This window comes from Stegodyphus dumicola, chromosome 2 (genome assembly GCF_044657685.1).
Source record: "Stegodyphus dumicola isolate Sdum_Otavi_A_Nest chromosome 2, ASM4465768v1".
NCBI lineage: Eukaryota > Metazoa > Arthropoda > Arachnida > Araneae > Eresidae > Stegodyphus > Stegodyphus dumicola.
This window is the reverse complement of record NC_140769.1, coordinates 96,214,580-96,237,349: the sequence shown is the minus strand read 5'-3', so window position 1 is coordinate 96,237,349 and position 22,770 is coordinate 96,214,580. Positions and strand designations below refer to the sequence as shown.

The following is a 22,770-nucleotide window of genomic DNA, read 5'->3' as shown; positions in this document are numbered from 1 at the left end:
CTGAACTCCGCAACCCCCCTCGCATTTCCTCGCCAGGTTGTAAATTTAAAGTTAAGTGAAGTGAGTATTTAAACTGGTGAATATCTGAGTTTATACAGAGTGTGTTTTCCCTAGCCAACGCACGTTTCGTTGCTTATGTTGCTGTTACGATAGTACGCCCCTTGGCCATTTCGGGCAATCGTCACGCCTGTTAGGTTTTGTAGAACCAACTTAAGTTAGCCGTAACTTAACGTGCTGATCCAGCACTATTCTATTTAGACTTGAAAACGTTTAAGTTCCACTGAAAGTGGTCGCTGTTATTGTAAAACACGTTGTACAAGCCTTTTCTATTCTGAGTTGAATTAATAAAGGATTATTTCCACCCTTCATCCGTGCTGGTAGAAAAGAAGAGACAGAGCTTACATAGCTAGAATTGGAATTATATTTAACATGGCTTTAAACAATTAATCCTGATGCTGCAATTTTCTCTTCCTGCATCTAGTTCAATAATTTTGATAATCTAGTGTTCTTTGTTGATTTCGAATAATTTATAGGATACAGATATCTGTTATGCTGTTTGTATAAGATAATTATTTTTTTAAGTAAAGCTTATTAAGGAAAACCTTGGGCTATTCAAATGAATATCATTCATTGATGGCAACACTAGAAGTGGCTCATTTTGATTGAAATAAATGTAAAGTATGTAATAAATAACAACCCTGTATTTTACTGGATGTTTATATATATTTATTAAAAGCTGTATTGTTGTCAACGCTCAACACCACAGTTCGTGAGGCTGTACACTATGCAAAGGTCTTCCCTTAAAAGAAGCTGGGCCGTAGCATTCAGCGTGGATGAATTTCTTGCTGTTGTCTGCTTTTGTAAGCCATATCAAGCGGCAATCACAGGAAAGAGGAGTTCCTATAATAAATAAATAAGTAAGTAAGTAATAAAAATAATAAATAAATAAACATTTTTAGCAACATATTTTTTTAAACTAGAACTTTTCACCAACGTTTTCCATAAGCTTAATCTATTATTTTAAAAATAGGATTCCTCGCAGCTGAGTAAAAAATGAAATGTTATGTATATGTATATTTTCATTTTAATTAGATGTTGCTATATTAATTGATCTATATGCTTGTAGAGACATAAGGTTATTTCGAACCAAGAGACATGAAAATTGAGCAATGCCCTCGACGGAACTCAAACCACGGACCTCTCGAATAGGCTTCGAGTATGCTCACCATTACACCACGAAGGCATGCTAAGAAGGCGGGAGAAATACCTTATATACTCCCCTTTTTAAAGAGTGACTGCGGATTAGGGGACCTAGTCGCCAAACTCTGGTAGTGGAAAATCATCATCCACCACTATTTTTAGTTCGGGCGCCACTGTAGAGGCACTAAGGTATTTCGAAGCAAGAGAGAGGAAAAATGAGCAATGCCCTCACCGGGACTCGAATCACGGACCTCTCGAATACACGCCGAGTATGCTGACAAATACACCACGAAGGCATACTAAGAAGGCGGGAGAAATACCTTATATGTTGATTACATTAGCTTTTAGTTTCGAATTTTGGTATACTTTTATATTGTTCATAGTTAAAAACGTTTCTGATGAGTAAGATTATATATATAATTATAACATTGATATTAATTTATATCATTCATATATTTCATATAGTTAAATGCATTTCTGATGAGTAACATTGTAGCAAATTTTATAAAGTTGCTTTATCTGTATATATATATATAATATATATAATAAAAAGCAAATTTAGAAGTACTGATGTAGGAACACTGAGACGTAGAAATGTAGCAGTGTTGTTAGGCGTAGAACGTAGATCCATATTGAAGAAAAAAAATTCTGAACACTTAGAATACTGAAATGCCGATGAACAATGAATAAGAAATTTGGCAGTCGAGGCAGATTAAATCTTCATTTCTATTTCAATCGACGTTTGTGGTCACAATTTACTTGACGCTCTAATCGTGCCTATTTCCAGAACATTTACATACATATACTGATTAACAAATTCTCCATTTGAGGAAAACTCTCCGTACAAATGAAAATTACGAACCTTTTCCCCATTTAGTTTTCTTATTCATGTATAAGCATTGCTTGAAGTATGAAAACAATGCACATTTCTGCAGTCGCGATACGATCTCCACACGTATGTAAACTACACACTTTTCGCTAATCGTGTAGATATTTTTCTCTGCATGCTAAACTTTCTCTAAAAACTGCTCATTTTTTCCATACTTGTAAAATTTACTAAACGAGTAAAAACTACACATTTTTCTCTCCTTGTGCATGGCTGCGTAGTCAGTGGTCTCAAACTGGCGGCTCGCATGAGGGGCCACGAAATAATTTTGAACGGTTCTCAAATGAATTTCGCCTAAATTAATAACATTTTTACTATACCAAGAAATTGAAGAAAGATTTAAGAATTTAATGATCTGAAGTCCACTTTTACATTACTTTCAGTCCCATTAAAAATGAACTCGAGTAAACGCTTCAGAAAATCTGCAGGTGGAGCTAATTAATTTACACTGTGATATAAAATCTTGCTCAAAATTTTAACGATATAAGTTTGATTGTTTTATTCTTACTTTTCAGAAGATAAATAGCCTCAGTTACAAGTTTTTGGAATAAGAGTAATCACTTTGTTTCGGAGCACATTTATATGTGAACTATCTTGTTTTTCTACAGTTCAAAATTAATTAGTCTAAAAAAACTTACAAGACTTATAAGTATCTACATTTCGTGATGAAGATAGCTATTTATTTTTCTCTAAGGTTACAATCTTTAGCAAAATCGGAACGCCATAACTGAAATTTATAGTAAAAAATAAAGTTTTTAATTATTGACATGCATGTATTTTCCCTGTATGCATCAAAGAAAAATTTAATAAAGAAAAGTAAGACAATTGGCTGTCATTATTTGTCCCAATTGAAAAGCTTTCATAATTTGTTTATTTTTAGTTAAGAATAAAGGAAGTCGTTTGGAGGTTTATTCGTCATATTAGAATTGTTTGAAATAAATATCAGTCCGAAAATTTAATGTTCAGCTATCAGTTACGTTTGAATTACAAAGTTTAACTAGCAGAAATTTCTTGTAAACGTCGATTTCAAAATTTAGGGAAGGCATGCATGCAATTTGAGTTTCACACCTCTGCTTTATGCAATTAAAAATTAAACCCTATCCTAAACCCATGTAGATATTTACAGTAAATACACATTTTTCTACATAATTTAATTTATGCTAAAAGTGTATAAGGAAACGGTGTGCTATGTTTGCTTACGTTTATAAACAGACACACAAATGTAACATAATTCTGGTTAAAGGATTAAAGGAAAGTTCGGAAAGGTTTGAAATAGATTATTTTCTTTACTCTTTCTATCGAATGAACATTTTCGAAAATAAGAAAATACCTTGCTTCATCTGAGCGCAGTAATTTATTTTGATAATCGTATGCCTGGTCTTAAAGTGTTGAACTAAATGTAAGTACCATACTCTTTACTTAAGAACAGTTATTTGTAAAGTGGTTTTCTGTTATATAGGGCGACCAGAAAGTATGGTGAATTGGGGGGAAAAAAGAGCAATTTTTGTCAAAATTAATTTAGTCAACCGTTTAATGGTCATCAACGAGCTCAGCGTACATTCCAGTTATGAACCGCAGTGGGCACAAATGAACCAGCTTGCATTTCAAATTTACGATGCAATTTGAATAACAGTTATCGCGCGTATTTGGGAAGAAAGAATGGCTTAATCTTGCAATTGTCGAAGGATTAATATTTACTCATTCTTGCAAAGAAAATTTCATTTTTGAGTGGGAGGGGGGGGGAAAGTCGTGCAAAACAACTTTTATTGGAAACTGCTTATATTTCTTTGGTATATTTTGTTTTTTATATTACTAACCGCTTGCAGGGCCAGCCACTTAAAATATTAAAATAATTATAATATAACGGGAAAATGTGTTATAATTTTTATCATTTAGTCTAATTTCATAAAAATATTTAATATTTCTACATATTTTTTAAATCACTTAAATTAAGAAGCGGAAAAGTATTCTTAAGAACTCCGCTTGCCTTTAAATCGCTTAGTTTGTTTAATCGATAACAGACACATTAACTCATTAACTAAGAATGTTAAATATCTTATGCTTTACTGGATGACAACAAGGTGAGCATGGAAGATAAAAGTATTTTATTTCAGGCAGTAGCTACGCATTGCTTTTAAATAGTTGAGTTAGTTGATTAAAGATAAGTATCTTAAATTTTCGAACGGGAACAGTCTCAAACGCTCGAGATAAAAATTTTTTATTTCGAGCAGTGTTGCCACTGTTCATTTTGAATGGGAGAAAGTAATGTTGGAGTCATTTTAATTATGTCTCTTCGACTTCTTTTGTAGCTAAAACTAATTTTTCAGATCAAAACTTATAAAACGTTTCTTATATTTTCGTTTCACTTTTTGCAATACTGATTTCCAAAAATCTAACTTTTGGGTCACAGAATCAGTTTTGCCAGACAATTTGAAAACAGTCAGAGAAACATTTTGTCATCTAATTGTTTCTTCAGAAAGGTATATATATATATATATATATGTATGCAAGTCTTTTAAACCATTCATCGTAGTGAAATTTCAAGTTTAACTGAAATACACAAATAAAAATGAATCTGGTATCTTAACTCAGATGCTATCTTCACTCTCCTCAGTTTCCTTGTTTTAGAATAATATATAGAAGGGGTGGCTACAGCCGGCTTATAAACCGCATGCGGCTGGTACGGCTGTTGTACAAATAAAAGGCGAGTGGTGCGGTCCTTATGCGAATAATATACATGCATGAAATGTAGTAAATTATAACTATTCAGTTGTAAGGTGTTTCTCCCGCCTTCCTAGTGTGCCCTCGTGGTGTAGTGGTACTGTACGCTGGGCCGGTATTCCAGAGGTCCGTGGTTCGATTCCCGGCGAAGGCAGTTGCTAATTTTTCATCTCTCCGGCCTCCAAAAAAAATCCTAATGGCTCTACTCAGTATCCAAAAGAAAGTAACTAATTTGTTTAATTTATTTTACATAGTTATTAGTAAACTTAGCTTCATCAATATCTAAATGTAATTGCTTTATTTCATTTCTTTTTAAATAACATATTTTTCGCTCAAAAAATATTTTTAAAAAGATAAAAATATTATTTTGCTTCTATCAAATAATTTCGTAAAAATAGTTTGATGTATGGATGCTTGTGGATGATTTACAGGAAAGGTCAGCGGAAATTTTTAATCATTAATAGCTCTAGAAACTTAACTTGGGTGATCTATGAGCGGAACAGAAAACGCGTGTAATGCATCAGAAATATTTAATATCATATAAAATTTCATACAAGTTAAAAACAGTTTAGTAGTTCATTCGAAGTCCGAATTGATGAGAAATGTATGGTAACTGGAAGCTTTGAGAATTTATAATAAATATGAAGTTAGCCACAGCTCAGAAGACGATGTTACTTTTAAAAAAATCATGAATCCTTAGAATTTTGAGGACAATAGGTCACGTTATCGAAGCCAATGCGAAGTTTTCTGGTGTCCTGCCATAAACTGTGCAGTGCTTGTCGTGGAACAAGCATGCAGGGAAATTACGGAATAATTCTCAAGTAGCAGAAAATCAATTTGAGTCGCTGTAGTGCACATTTAAGAACAATCCAAAGTTTCATGAGAATTACAAAGTTGTAAAAGATCAACATTTGCAAGAATGTATCGCGGATGAATCGGAGTAATTAAAAACTAAAAAGTACTTTTTACCGCATTAATCTATAATTAAAGAAAGCAAAGACACCATAAAAAACTTCGCATTGTCTTCAACAGAACAACACATACTGAAGGAAAACTGTGATTAATTTATTGTTTAAAAACGGACATTTCTTTTCATGTGAAATCAGTTTCACTGCTTATAAAATTATGTAAATATGCACTCGTGGTTTATGGAAAATCTAGTTTCGCTCTCGAGTTTCCCGAATTCCAACTGCAACTCTTTACTGACATAAAGTTTAACTAATTCGGATATATAAGCCATTTTACTTTATAACGCTTTTCATAGTCTGGAGTTTGTTGAATTGGATTTAATGAAAAAAATAACTTTTACCAATTCTCAAATTAAGAAAAAGATCCAAGCTACATGCAGTAGGACAGTAAGGGTTCCAAGCTACATGTTGTGTAGCGTCCTGCCATAAACTGTGTAATTTCTTCCCGTCTGTACAAATATCAGAGAAATTGGGATATTCAATTTCATTTTCATAAAATTAATTATTAATAGCTTGAAAACGTTCACTTTTGCAGATCTTCGTGTGAGAGGAAGCAGAATGAGAGATTTTTCTCGAAACCTTTGCCATTTTATATAACCATGCGATGAAAAGCGGTATTTAAATTTCGATTCCTCGGTAGCTACTCTCATCAATTAGTCATCAATCATAATCTGGATTTTTCGAAAACCTTAATGTTTCAAAAATATTCTCCCAACGAATATTAAACAGCATCTTTAATAAAAGGAGTTAACAAACTTTGAGCAATAATGTAGTTTTTATATTTTTGTATAATTTCCGTCGGAACATTCAACGTATTCTCAATATCTGCGGTAGCTAGTAATACATAATACTTGTGCTTTACACTATTACTCTTAGATAATCGCTGAGAAATTATTTTCCTTTTTTATTTGTGATTAGGGTGTTTTGTTCTAAATGGCGCAATAATAACGAAGGTTTCATATTCATATTTAAAAAAGAAAGAAAAACATATGCAAAGAGGATTACTTCTGTCCTCATTCATGCTTTAAAAACTCATCAGAAGGCTTTCCTTCTTTTTTCCCACCTAGGACCGTTATTTAGAAATTTTTTGTTACTGGTCAGTCTATCTCATATCAAAGTTGCAACTTCATCCTGACCTCCTCAACTGTTAAGACTTGCTTATTCCTTGAAAGTGGTTGACGCAGACTTCAAATCAGAGCTTTTATCCATGATCATTCAGTTCTCGCAAATATATTCTTTTTAACCATTTATCTGTTTTCATATAAGCAACAATTTTAATTTTAAAACTCTAAAAGAACAAAATATAATTTAAAACAAAACCTCACGTTGAAACTGGTTTGTTTCTCACAATTGTAAAGAAAGAAATCCGGGTAACTTATTTGATGATCCTTTTCATACTTAAAATATGCTTAGTTTCCAGACTCTCTACGCATGCTGTGTCAGCGTATTGCTGAAAGTTTTCATAATGTAAGTAAGTTATATGATCATGTGAACTTATTTTCAAAGTGAAAATATGTGTGCGTAATTGAGCGATATAAATGGCATGGGAGGGGCTAGGTAGAATGAATTATATTGCTTTCAAATAAATTTCGGTCAATAACAGTAGCATCACAAATTCATACTGTTACTTTTCCTTATATTGGATGACAAATTTAATCTTTCTGGATGTTTTTTTATCAACCTTTGCTATAATACTATGTACTTTTCTGGGAATGTACATATTTTCTTTGGCGTACCCTTGACTAGATTGCCATTTATCCTCAGGAGTATGTGCACCACAAATTGGGAACCGTTGCTTTACAGAGCTTTACCAATACAGTGTTTGAATCTGTGTTTGTTTAGTATATAAATTTGAATACGTGTTAATCAAAATTATATATGTTGAACGACTGCATAATAATCTAAATGATTTGACATAACTGATAAACTATGTAAAACCACGATGCAGATCTGCTTCCTCTCGCGACACCTATCAGTCTAGTGAATGGAACATTAATGTCATTTTTAAGCTAATTTCAAACAGGGACATTGCAGTAAATGTGACACTTGAAGGGCTTCTTTATTTGTTTGTTATGTGAGTAGAGGAAATAAGAGTTCTGGCTAGGGATCTTAGGGATCTGGAGTTGAGGGAGATCCCGAGAAGGAAGGCTGAGCCGTGGGAGGGAGGCTTATCTGAAAATGGAGACAGGGAGCCTTATCAGGAGGTGGATGGGAGTAGGGTAGTTGCTACGTCACAGAAAAAGGACGTGTGCTGAGGTTTTATTAATTAGGTGATTTAGGCATTGAGTAGTTATATGATCATGTGAACTTACTTATATTGAGTTCTTAAAAACGTATATGAAGTAGGTGTTTTAAGTGACTGATCCAGTTCATCTCGTTAAACAGATATGTAATAAAATGTTTCCTTCACAGTCTTTGGAAAATATTTATTTTGTTACTTGCCTAAAGTGGAATGTCTATAATACTGCTATATATAATGGGTTTCATTCACACATTTTAAACCAAATCATAAGTTTATTCAAATACAAATCATAGTGAATACTGTTTCTTAATTTGGTGATTTAGACATTTAGCAGTTATATGATCACTTTCTTACTTATATTGAGTTCTTAAAAACATATATCAAGTAGGTGTTTTAAGTGACTGATATAGCTCATTTCCTTAAACAGATATAAAATGAAATGTTTCCTTCACAGTATAACCTCTTCCAAAGATAATTATTTTCTTACTTGTATTTATCCTATGACTGAATATCTGCAAAACTGCTACATGTCATCACAATTTAATAAGAGATTATATTTTACTGATTTATCGGAAGTGATTTCCCTTCGTTAATAAATTTTTAGCCTTTGTGTTTTTTCTTCGTATTCCAACTGTTTTACTACGTATATGATTATCTCCTAGTTACCTTGAATGAGGATTATTTTCGAATTTAATGATTGAGTGATCCTATACACTCAGAAGTTTACCTTATTTCTTAAATCTTCTGTTCATAATATCACATATACTTTCCGTAATTTTCATTACATTACTCATTTTTATTCTTAAATTCATTTTACACAGAGTTTTTTCAGACTTGTTAGGCAATACTTTTAGCTTATTTTCTACTTTTTAATGTTTTTAGTTTCCAACATGCTCTGAGTTTTAACTAATTTGCTACATTTTCACACTACGTACATGACGTTTACTTCATTTCTCTTATACATTTTAACCTTCATAATTTCCAATATATTCCTAATTTTAACATAATTGCTATATTTTCACATGATATACCTGACTTTTATTTAATTTTAGGTGTAAATTTTAACTTCTTTTCCATATTTTAACGTTTTTAGTTTCCAATATACTCTGAATTTTAACTAATTTGCTATATTTTCACACTATGTACATGACTTTAAATAAACTAATAGTCATAATTAAAATAGTCAAAACTAGAAGTCTTTTACACAATGTGAGCATGAAAGCCATTGAAAAATCTGTTGCAGTCGTATAAAATTTAACTCGAAGATGAAAATTGTTGCTTGCATGATTAAACAATATCAAAATTTGGTTTGAAACTAAATCACTGCGTGGTAGATATAGATGTGATCGTAATTGTTTCAAGTTCTTTGAGTAGAAGATATCCTGTTTTTTAAGTAAAATTATTTTCCTTTTCTGATGAAAGTAAGTCTAAAGCTAAATCTTTGGAAAAGTGAGATATATTCGGATTTTTGTCTGTTAGAAGAAATGCGCATGCCTACATAAAAATAAAATAGGAGTATGACTGAATTTTCTCGTTACTACTAAAGGGTAGATTTAGAAAAAAAAAGGAAAGTTTCTATAAACGTTGATTCATTACCTTACTATTACTTTTTAAAAGCTAATAAGTTATAAGAAAAGTATTTTTAGCCGTATACAGCTTATAGGAAATGATTTGTTACTCAGGTTTCATATTAATGCATTACAATATTTTACATTTCGTTTAATTAAGGTTTTACTGTTCCTAACGAGTGGGATTTTCTTAATGTGTATGTGGATATTTAATCGCATTTTCCTCAACAACGCTTGGGAGTAATTTAATACTATGTCGCATAAATATGCTTTTCTTTTAAAAATCCTAATTGAAAGTTTATTAAAATTATTTAGTATTAAATGTATGTAAAATGCTAATTGTACTACAGAATGATTCATGAATTTTTTGTGTATATTGACAAGGGTAGATAAAGTGAACTTGAGGTTTTTCTCACTGATAGTAAATCTGGAGCCGATAAAAATCTGTTATAGACTTAGTTATGACTTAGGTAAATATAGATAAATATATTGCTTTCTATCAACACATTTTTTAAACATTTGTTGGAAATTCTGGATAAATAACTTAAATTCGGTAAAGGTTATATCCTCATTTAGTTAAAACCTTAAATATTCTACAGTGAAATATGCTTATTTCATATTTAGTTCTTAATATTAAGAAAATAGTTCTAAGATAGTTATTCTCTAGTGTGGTTATACTACAGGAAAAGTTAAATGATTTATATGGTGTTTGGAGTTTTTCTCTCAGAAAGAGGTAATATTTAGCAAATTACAGTTCTCGAAAATGGATAGAAAGTTCCTATAATGCAAACATATATGTGCAATTATAAGAAAACATAACACTTATTTGAGTGTAATTTTGAATTGAAAAGGGGTTATACCTCATCAAATGTGTATTAGTAAGGCATGTTTAATTGCTATGATAAGTATTGTACGAAGAAAGTTCTATATTTGTGATGAAGAAGGTTAAAATATTCGAAATTATAGTGGAGATTTGGGTCAAATGTCTCTTACTCTTTCTCTCTTTGGTTCCTTCTGTAAATATAGATATTGGTAATGATATATGTTGTGTATAGATATGGTAGTGATTTACAAGATTTCAACCATAAGAAAATAAATTGGTAAATAAATTAATGCAAACTGACATTTGCGAAAAGAACATTTTAGTCTAAGAAATTAAAAATGCAGACTATATATGATATTGTCTAGGGAAATTAAGTCGGAACTGGACTAAGTTACAAAAAAATGTGTTAACACTATGCGTTAGAAATAAATGTATACCAATAAAACAAGCTTTCAAGAGATGAAATTGTAACCAATGGGTAAAATCGATTGTCTTTCATCTCTTATTCAAAACTGGAAATGTATTAGGACTTTCTTTTGGATATGTAACCTAAATAATCGTCCATTTCACAGGAAAATCATTCATGAAGGCAGAAATACCCATACTTAGTGTAGAAAAAGGTAATAAAGTGAAAATTTGCATAGTCGAAACATTTAAAGTGATGTAGAATGCATTCAATTAGTACAAATTACTGAATTAAAAGGTACTGAGCGTTCAAAATAATAAGAAAGAATTTTGTATGAGTACATGAAAGAATGAATATGGGTCTAAAATTATGGATGAAAGTAGAGATTTCATTCTAAAAATTCGGAATCTATCAAACTAGCTTAATGAGAATCAAGATTCAGAACTGAACATTGGTAACACTGAAGAGCTTAAAAACATATATTCAGATATAAAGAGTATTAATAATTAAAAGAAAATGCCAGAATATGCAGGAAATGTTAAAGTTTGAAAATGCGATTGAAGTTAATAATGAAGGAAAGTAGTAGGATAAGTCATGGTAAGAGTACTACAGAATGATAAGTTGTAGAATTGGGAAATTAAAATAGTACTATAAAATATGGACTAAGTAAGGGCTATTCGACGAATTGGATATGAATAACAGTTAAAGGTTGTAAAATAAAATGCTTAATTGAAATCTATCTCTATTTTTAAGAAATTTAAGCGTGTTAATTTAGCTGAAATAGTAAAATCAGAAGCGCAATTACAATCAAAAATTATAAAACAGTTAAACTTTAGAGTATGTTGGAAACTAGAAAGAAAACCAGTGCCAGAAAAGTATAAAAATTACATCTAAAATTAACTAAAGTTCATGCGTATGGCAGTTAAATGTAATAAACATGTTCAAAATTAGAGTACTCTAAAAACGTACGAAACATGTTAAAAATAATATCTAAAATTAAATAAAGCTCATATACATGGTAAGAAAATAGAAGAATTAACTAAAATTAAGAGCCTGTTTGAAATTAGGAAGGTTAAAACGTATGAAAGTCGTTACAAATTAAATGAATGTCATGTGAAAATATAATAAATTAGTTAAAATTCTTAGTATATTGGAAACTAAAAACAATAAAAAAATAGAAAAGGAGTTAAAATTTACATCTAGAAATCAATAAGTTAGGTATATGGTAGGAAAATGTAATAAGCAAAAAATTAGAGTACTTTAAAAATTACGAAGGTTTAAAATGTACGAAACAAGTTAAAAATTACATCTAAAATTAAATAAAATTCATATATATGGTCAGAAAGTATAGGAATTAAACTAAAATTTAAAATATTTTTGAAATTACGAAGGTTAAAACGTATGAAAGTAGCTATAAATTAAATGAAAGTCATGTACATAGTGTGAAAATATAGCAAATTAGTTAAAATTCAGAGTATATTGGAAACTAAAAACGTTAAAATATGGAAAAGAAGTTAAAATTTACACCTAAAATTAAATAAAAGTCAGGTATATCATGTGAAAATATAGCAATTATGTTAAAATTAGGAATATATTGGAAATTATGAAGGTTAAAATGTATAAGAGAAATGAAGTAAACGTCATGTACGTAATGTGAAAATGTAGCAAATTAGTTAAAACTCAGAGCATGTTGGAAACTAAAAACATTAAAAAGTAGAAAATAAGCTAAAAGTATTGCCTAACAAGTCTGAAAAAACTCTGTGTAAAATGAATTTAAGAATAAAAACGAGTAATGTAAGGAAAATTACGGAAAGTATATGTGATATTATGAACAGAAGATTTAAGAAATAAGGTAAAATTCTGAGTGTATAGGATCACTCAATCATTAAATTCGAAAATAATCCTCATTCAAGGTAACTAGGAGATAATCATCATATACGTAGTAAAACAGTTGGAATACGAAGAAAAAACACAAAGGCTAAAAATTTATTAACGAAGGGAAATCACTTCCGATAAATCAGTAAAATATAATCTCTTATTAAATTGTGATGACATGTAGCAGTTTTGCAGATATTCAATCATAGGATAAATACAAGTAAGAAAATAATTATCTTTGGAAGAGGTTATACTGTGAAGGAAACATTTCATTTTATATCTGTTTAAGGAAATGAGCTATATCAGTCACTTAAAACACCTACTTGATATATGTTTTTAAGAACTCAATATAAGTAAGAAAGTGATCATATAACTGCTAAATGTCTAAATCACCAAATTAAGAAACAGTATTCACTATGATTTGTATTTGAATAAACTTATGATTTGGTTTAAAATGTGTGAATGAAACCCATTATATATAGCAGTATTATAGACATTCCACTTTAGGCAAGTAACAAAATAAATATTTTCCAAAGACTGTGAAGGAAACATTTTATTACATATCTGTTTAACGAGATGAACTGGATCAGTCACTTAAAACACCTACTTCATATACGTTTTTAAGAACTCAATATAAGTAAGTTCACATGATCATATAACTACTCAATGCCTAAATCACCTAATTAATAAAACCTCAGCACACGTCCTTTTTCTGTGACGTAGCAACTACCCTACTCCCATCCACCTCCTGATAAGGCTCCCTGTCTCCATTTTCAGATAAGCCTCCCTCCCACGGCTCAGCCTTCCTTCTCGGGATCTCCCTCAACTCCAGATCCCTAAGATCCCTAGCCAGAACTCTCATTTCCTCTACTTATGTGTAATATGTAAATTAGAGTACGTAATTATCAAAATTATATCTGCTATACGATTGTGTAATTATCTAAATTATCTATACTTATAATTATTGAAATACATGAAAAACTTCAATGCTACTTTGATTTTTCTGTTGTTACATCTGAAAACATTTGTGTACGTTCTTACCATAAAACAGGAAAAGATGTAGTTGGTTCCAAACAGGTTTAAATACAGCTTCGTCAATCGTGTACAGAGGATTCCCAGTCAGGTATAGGGATCTCAAAGCAGGCATACCTAAGAACATGTCCGCTGGTAACGTTTTCAGGTAGTTATAACTGGAAAACAAAAAGAGTATTTGTCATTGCTTTTATTACAAAACTTCATATTCGCTAGATTAATTAAAAAATTTGAGGCAGGAGCCTGTCTTTATTGAAAAGCTTATATTATACCTAAAATCAGGAACGAGTTATTATTTATGAAATTTGAAAATAATTCATAACCATGCAAAACTGAATTTTAATATCCTAATTATTGTTAATACCATAAATAAGGATAATTAGAATAATTATCAAGTAAGTAGTAGTAAATCATATCTTTATCCAGCAAACTTATGAATAGAAAAAATGGCAGTGAATGAATAATTAGAAGATAAGGGATGGGAGAAGCATGCAAGAGAAATTACATTCTTTCGAAAGAAACTATTACCTGAGTAAAATAATTTAAGCATTATCGTTATGTAGTTATGAAATTTTATTAATAATAACTGATAATTACTGTTAGTATTTATGTGGATGCTATTCGCACGTATGTCAGCTATCACGGGAAGAAATACCCACTCAGATAACAAAGTTCAAATTAGAGGATAATTTTGCTAAATAATGTTTGATAAAGTTTACATACATAAAGTACATACTTACATACATTTATAACATAAAGTATACACACTGCTGTTCTCTTTATGCACTCACTTTGTGAATAACACATAAATATCAACTTCTCAGCATTCTCAAACTGGAATTATTTTCACATTAATAAAGATTCATTATAAACTTGTAACATTTATCCTAAGCTTTTAACAGTTATCTTTAGTTAAAGCTACTTCCTTGTCTCTCCTAATTTCAGATTACAATTTCCTACCAGAATGTATTTTTAGAATCGCGTTTAATGCAAATGAGTAAGAGTGGTATTTAAGTCGAAGTTCCACTGACTTCGTTAGAGAGCCTCAAAGCTTCTGACTAGCGCTCTTTTGCCTTTTGGCTACACTCTCTCTAATCTATTACACCCGGCCGTATTTCAGGCCCTTGACAGCTTCGCCAGCTTTTTTGATATTTAGGAGCGAACTACTTAGAAATCTTGAAAGCCTCTGCTACATCTTTTTAGTTAAGTTTTACTTCTTATTACTTTAACTTCAAGCCCTTTAAGTTCAAAGCTTTACTTTACGCTCTGAAGGAGCCATCTGTTAAGCTCTTATTTTGAGAAATAAAGGGCAATTAACCCTTCTTGAGTTTTACGTTTCTGTTTCTGAACTAAAGCGATTATTCGCTTACTTTTTCACGAGGCTCCTACATATTTAGCTGTCAGACAAAAGGTGGGAACTCTACAAAATTTTATAGTCATGTTTTCGTAAATTCTCTACGTTTACTTAGCTTAGAACTCAAAACTTAAGTGCATTTTTTTAATTGAAAAAGAACTCAACGAAGGTTGTCAAAGTGATTTCAATAAACCTTTCACTGAACCTTGCAGTATGACTACTCTCATTCACACTCCGCGTTCTTTACTTAATCAGGACTAAATGAAAGCCTTTCCGAACAGATCTTGCTGAAAATCTGAAGAATAATAAAAATGTCAGATGAATAATCAGTACGATAAAAAGAAGAATATTAAGAAAGAAGTGTATACGATTATAATAAATTTTATGAGGTTTAGAGTTCCTGTTTTCACGAACTAACATTTTGTTATTTTTGAGCAATTTATCTTCCCATCCGAAACACCCCAAGCTTCTTCCTTGCATAGTTAATGTTAATGAATTCATCGGTTTCAAGATTCCTTTTTTATGATTCGTTTTTAATATTTTGCTGAATTATGAATTATTTGCTGCATTTAAAGGCACAGTTTTTTAAATACCAGCTACTACTTTATCATTTATTCTGAACACACTAGATACATACACAAAGCATATTTGTTTACCTCTCAATAATAAAATACACGATATTACAACAAACCCCGAACCTGAGCGCAAAAATTCTTAATAAATAAATAAATAGTGACCTCAAATTCTAAAACAAACTAGTTAATTTTCCTCACACCGAAAGAAAGGATGCATTAGACTGACAACAAAGATGTTTAAAATTTTTATTCTTTCATATATACAAATTTTATTATTGCAGCTAAATCTCTCGATTTCTCATTCCAAATAGAATTAGATTAATTTCTATATTATAGCAAAAAATTTCTTATGCTTAATACTAATTGAATCAAATATTTATAAAATAGGATATTACAGAGATCAAAGTTTCGAATTTGCTTATTAATCTTCATATATTTTCTTTTTATGCAGATAAATTTATGTGCTAAAATAGATCAACAAGTGAAGGAAATTAGAAGATAAATAATTTTTTAAACAATTTGTAAGTAAATAAAAGTTTTAAGAAATTATTAACGCTTGGAGTGAATTTCTGCATTATAAAATAGTCTAAAACTTAGATTATACATGCTTGAACTGATAATATTTACACCCAGTATTTTGTCTCACTCAATTGCAAATATTATGGGGTAATTACTTAGGGTAGGCCTCGGTTTAGAAGAGTACTAAAATCTTCTCTTAGTATAAACTGCTTCAGAATATAACCTTCAACGTTTTTCCTTTCGGAGCATTTTAATAGCAATAAACAGCTTTTCCATTTGTTTAATAGTTTAATAGTGATCTAGTAGTTTAAATTTTGTAAAGCAAAATTGAGATGATGACTTTTTTATTTTACTCTGTGTGCGTATGGTTTGAAAGAAAAATATTATATAAATATAAAATAATAAATAGTAAATTATACTACATCGATAATATATAATTATATATTATTTATATAATTTATTATTTCATAATTTATATCATTTTAATTTGTAATACTTAATTTATAACAAATTGTAATTATTTTGTAAATACATTATTTATGTTATATATATTATTTTAATTTATTGTATTATATATATATATATATATATATATATATATTATTAGTCCAAAGGGATTTGAATCCCGAAGGACTATTAGTTTCGTTTTGGCATTTTGCGTCGGACTCATAAATGTCGGTTCACTTTTCAAACTGTTGCCACAAAATGTTCCTGCATTATATTTGAAGAAATTAAATAATGAAAAATCTGCATAAATGTATGTATATTTCTCGTATTGTGATAAAACAACAGTACATAGAGTCATCGAATTTTGAATAACGTAATCCTCCAACGAATATGAGCATGTGGAAGACCAAATTTGAAATTTGAAATTTGTTTTATGATCGATTTCCTATTTTTTAAAACTTTGACGAATTTTTGATTAACAAACTCAAGGATTTCAAAGCGAGCAATGGCAACGTTGTGCAGAAAAAACATTTTTATCTCCAGCGCGTGAGTCTCTGTATCGGAAATTCTAAAGATATGCTCGTTTTAAAACTATTTTGCGATATTGCTGTTGCACTGGATCTTATGGTTTAAGTGCGAGGAACATGATATTTAATAAAGAAAGGTAACACACAAAATGTTAAAAAACGCCCCTTTGGACGTAATTTAAAATCTGAAACATTTCAGATTTTTTTTAATTATAATCATTTTTATTATTTTAGTATTTTAATTTATAATATAAACAATATCATTTAAATATATTATTTTGTAATTAAGTGGAGATTTTCTCGTTTCATCTTTCATCTTCTTTTCCTCTTTCAGTTTCGTTCAAAATGAACTTATATTTTAAAAAAACACACGGAATTTAATTGAAACATATAGCTAAATTCCCTAAAATAATGTGCAACCAAGGTTTTAAGGATATAGTTTACGCGATAACAATACATTCCTTTCATTTAAAATCTGTCTGGTTAAAACTGATGCTTACCTTAAGCCTAAAATTTGTAGGTGCTCAGCACGACTGGGCAACATGGAACGCTTTAGTTGCTTTATGTAATTATGGTCCAACGTCAAACGCTGTAAGAAAAAGAAGGGTGCAAATACATTCTCCTCTAAAACTTCGATCTTGTTTTGCGTGAAGGAAAATCCCTCGATGTCGTCTAGGTGTTGAATTTTCGATATGCTATCCGTGAGGTCAACAAGTTCGGAATGGCTGACATGTATTTCCATCAAATGCTTCAGATTCTGCAACTGTGACCAATCCCAGTCGCTGACAAATGTGCAATTTATTACCTCGATCAAATGTAAATTCTTCTCGAGACCTTTGAAAGCAACGGTGTCGTCACTCAGTGTTCTAAGGGTTGAATTATGAATACTAAAAACCTTCAAGTAAAAGAAGAGAAAAAATGGTTAGTTGATGAATTATGTTTCTTAAACGTTATTATTACGAAATCTCTACGTCTTAATACACATATGTCATAAACAAAGAAATCTGAATTTGCTTAACTGAGGTTTTCGTACAGAAAGTATACACAAGAAAGCCTTAAAGTTTATTATTATTATATTTATTTATATTATATTTGTTATTTTAAAAATAGAAATTTTTGCAACTTTTAGGTCGTGTGTGAAAATGGGAATATTATTTCTGATTATAAATAAATAAATATTTTAAAAAAAATTTTCTTCACTTCCAGAAAACTTTATTTGATTGATGCACTTTTCCCCCTTCAAGCTGAACGTAAAAATGTAAGAAGTTTAAGATCATTTAAGAGATTATCTAGAGTTTTAGGTGTTCCTAAGGAAGTGAAATGTTATTTTCAATTTAATCAGTTTAAAATTTATCCTCTTTAAAGTAGTTTATTGCTGTTAAAAGTGTTTAATACTAAATGAAATATTCTTTCTAAGGCAGAAGCTATTAAAAGTTAATTAAATTGAAATGTAAAACTGTAACAAGCAAATTTAATTACAGAAATATCCCTAACATTTCTTTCAACAGCATTCTTTATCACAGTATTCGTGTTTACCTAGCTTGTAATGTAGGTGGTTGCGCTCTCTGGTGGTTGAGCCTTTGGTGGTTGTGCTCTCTTCGAGCCTAGATGTAGAACAAATTTAAGTGAAAATTAGAATATTATTTTATCCCTATAAATGTAATAGAGTCAAGCGTCGGTTAACGAGCACCTACCTTAATGAGTGACTAGCACGACGAACAAAACAAAACGTAAAAAATGACTCCCTTAAAAAGTGGTTTTTCGCTGAATGAGTGACGTGGAGAGATCGTGATGTCATGTGCAAGATCCTACATTCATCGCAGTAGATGTATTTAGCGCTCGATCAGCTAGCATCTTAATGCCATTGAAAAAGTGCTTAGGTAACATGCAATCGACGAGATTGTCTTTGACGAAGCTACGCTTTGGCTTTATGTTTTAAAATCCAGCAACACGTAATTTGCTACAAAAATTTTGATCAAGCTTCAAAATGACATCTACGTGTAGGAAATCTGACTATGATAGGCACAAGAAATTTAAAAATATAAATGCTAAATTCAAGATATCTGAAGTATTTCAAACTGAACTTGTTCTTGGGACGTTCCAAAAATGCCCACGAAAAATACCGTATTTGATGGCATATAAGACGCACCTTTATTTAGAAGGCCACACACAAGGAAAAAAGGTTTCAATAGTCTGCGCGACAGCGCGGTACTACAATAACTTAAAATGTGGTTTCTTATAGTTCTCACCTTTCGTAAAAACCAAATAAATAATCATTGAATGCAATTACCAAACATATTTTTATCAAGGAAAATTAACAAACGGCAAGCTATTTTGGACATGATATGTAAATTTCAATAATGAATAAATAAATGAACGGCAAGCAATCAAACATAATACAAAATAAAGCAGAAACAACAAAAAACTCATATTCAAGGAAAACGTTGCCTATCATGAAATTAGACTTTAATCATTTTCAAAACCACAAAAATCCTTTTCACTATCATCATCATCGAAAACGAGCATACCGTCATCACTACTGTTTCCGTCATCGCTAGTATAACCTTCTTCGAATAATGGGTCGTCTTCCGTTCCGTCAAGAGCATTACTGATTCCGCACTTCTTAAAGAACTTAAGAATTACTTCAGCCTTTACGTCTTCCGAAGATCTTTTTACCCGCTCGCACACATGTGAAATAGTGGGCCGCTTCGTTCTACCTGAGGGTGTGAGAGCGTGATGTGGCTCTCCTATCCACTTGTTCCATCTTTCTCGCACATCTTTCATCGTTCATCTTTTTTTAAACAAATAGTTTTAAGCACCGATACCGACACGTTTCTACAGAGTAGCACCGATACTGACACGTGTGTCGGCTGAGTCAGAGAAAGTCTATGTAAAGAAGGAAAGGCTCCATAGACGTAATGTGACCATCGAACTGGTTCGAACTTCGACATCAGCTTCGAGCTTTGGAGCTTTTTGGCGACAGATATTTCACGCATGTGCAAAATAATTATGGCAGATGTAGAAAACGTTATGTGTGTCTAGACATTTATCCGGGCTAAAAATAGTATTCAGTATTGAAAGTTAACCTGTGTCCTTCACGTATAAGACGCAGATAACTTTTTTGAGACCAAATTTAGAAAAAAAAAGTGCGTCTTATATGCCGTCAAATACGGCAATGAAAAATCATGACTTAAACTTCAGATTGTACAGTTAGGGAAAGGATTGAAAGGTATTTTACCATTATCTCTTACCATCAGCCTTTCGAGATGCCTTTCACCTTCAGAGTATATTAAGTGCCTGCACATAGTAAAGATTTTATACACACACAGCTATACCTTTTACGAGATTCAAATATGGTTCTAAGACTATGGCAGCCTGTTTCATATCACCTACACAATAGGACGGTTGCGATAGTAACTAAAACTCAATCCATATGAATTGCAATTATGGTTCCATTTTTAATGACCTTTACAGAACAAATAAATTTTCTCCACTCTAGACCAGCGGTCGGCAACCTGTGGTCCGTTAAAACCTTTTGATGGTCCGCAGAAAAATTGGGACATTATTTATATTTTAATGAAGTTTCAGTTTAAAAAACGACGAGTAACAAAACCTATAATAGAATATGGGTTATACTTTTTATTAAATTTTATCTACTACTTTTAGCATAATTCCTTCTGAATTTACCGACTTTTTAGCTACTTTTGCAGGTGTATCTAGCGACATTTGAAAGTGAGAGTTGGCATCCATGAATATGCTGCTGTTATCAATAATAGTGCGAACTGGAATTCTCTTTCATTTTGAATTACAAACGTATGCAATTGTGAACGTTAATAACACAGTTTTTCTCCGTGTCAATAGGCATCTTGATGGATTTTTATGAGAACTATCGACATTCTTGTTTATAATTGCATCACTGAAAGTTTCCGCTTTTGTTTTTGTCTAACTGATGATCGATGGCGCCATTGATGAGTAAGCAATGATTATTATACTTACAATAATTAAAAATTGGCGCCATAACACTATCAGTTTATTGATATTGCTTGCGTTTGCCGATTTGTTCTTGCTTTTCGTGAAATTCTTTTTCAGTGATATGGAAATGTGAAGCTGTTTGTACAAGAAGGTAAGATTTTTGTATTTTTCATGTAATTTTTCAATGTGAACGAAATAGGAAGTTTCGCTGATTATTATTTCGCTGATTAGTTCGCTGATTATTTTTGTATAAATGTATTTACCTTTTTTTTTTTTTTAGTTATATTAGTGGTCCGCCAAATATTAAATTATATATATAGTAATCCGTGAAGTTTAAGGTGTATCTAGCTCTAGGTGTATCTTGACGATTGCTGCTCTAGACACTTCCATTTTGCGTACAGAGCCTTGTAACTCTCGGTGGTGGCCTACATTACTGTATGGAATGCTGCCGAAAGAAATATTTACATGCGCATCAGTTCTGCTACCATGTCTTTCAATGAGGGCTTCTTTTATTATTGAAACTGTATAATAATCTGTATTAACCCTGTATGGCAAAAGTATTTGGTGGGATTACTCAGGTACAAAGAACTGGCTAGAGGGTCGAGTTCATTGGTTCCATATGTGTTCTGCAGGCTACCCAAAGCAGCAGTACACTAGAACGAAATAAGTTAAACCGCTTTTCGTAAGAAACTTCTTCGTAAAGGGATAGCGAGTTCGGTGTACTCTGGAAAATTCTGTTACTTTCTAAGAAAAATATTTGCAAGATGTTACCTTCTTTGTAAACATGAAAGGGATTAGAAAACGTTTTGGTAGAAGAACGTCTTTGATTAGTCTGAATTTTTCTAATAGCCTCTGGAAATAATATGGGAACTTATATATTTACCAAAATTAAGTAATAAATGTCAGTACTCCTTTTTTTTTGAAAAATTACCTAATAAATTCCTGTTTTTATTTATTTTTTTTATTATTTAATTTTGAGTGGTAATTTGGTATTAAAAATATTTTCAACATTTTGCATTTCGAGTTTATTGTTTTATTATTGTTTTTGACGCTGAAAAGGGCTATTAGTCTCGAGAAGCAATTTTGCATTAAATCGCTATAAATGCGTCGTTTCAGTTTTCATTACAGTCTGTTGCCATTCGGCAAAATGTAAAATATTTGTCTTTCAAACTGAATCTGTCTGTTGTGGATTACCAAACTAAGCTATTTAAGACCAACAGATTCTTAAGAATATTCCTTTCTTACTTTCGAATCGGATTTATTTAAATAATAAAGATGCATTTAATTCATAATCTAGCTAATTAAAAATGTTTAATATTTTCACAGAGTGACTTTATATACTTTTTTATTATTTCATGTTATGTAATAACACTAAAACATCAAAGCTGTTGAACTGAATTTTATATGGCGTAAGTGCGAAGAACGTGATATTTGATAAAGTCAACATTCAAAACGTAAATAATATAAAGGCAAAAAAATTTTTTGTAAACCATCTAAGAAAAATTAGCATTGATGTGATGAACTGAGAAAAGACTAAAGCAAATAGAAAAATGCATGCCAACATTTTAACACCGCTTTGGGAATTTTAAACATATGCTGCTATGCTACTTTTAATTTTTTCTAATTTTGCTGTTGAACTATATATGGAAAAAGTA

At 31.0% G+C, this 22,770-nt stretch overlaps 1 protein-coding gene across 1 annotated transcript in view; it reads right to left on the bottom strand.

Moving 5' to 3' along the window:
• Nucleotides 1–703: 703 nt before the first annotated feature.
• LOC118179652 (oplophorus-luciferin 2-monooxygenase non-catalytic subunit-like) overlaps nucleotides 704–22,770 on the bottom strand; it is a 30,279-nt gene continuing 8,212 nt past the window's right edge. The window contains exons 2-4 of the mRNA XM_035348815.1: nucleotides 17,644–18,038; nucleotides 13,731–13,879; nucleotides 704–900 (exon numbers count right to left, since the gene is read on the bottom strand). Of these exons, the coding sequence (XP_035204706.1) occupies nucleotides 755–900; nucleotides 13,731–13,879; nucleotides 17,644–18,038 (690 nt within the window). The 3' untranslated portion in view covers nucleotides 704–754. The remainder of the gene's footprint in view (nucleotides 901–13,730; nucleotides 13,880–17,643; nucleotides 18,039–22,770) is intronic.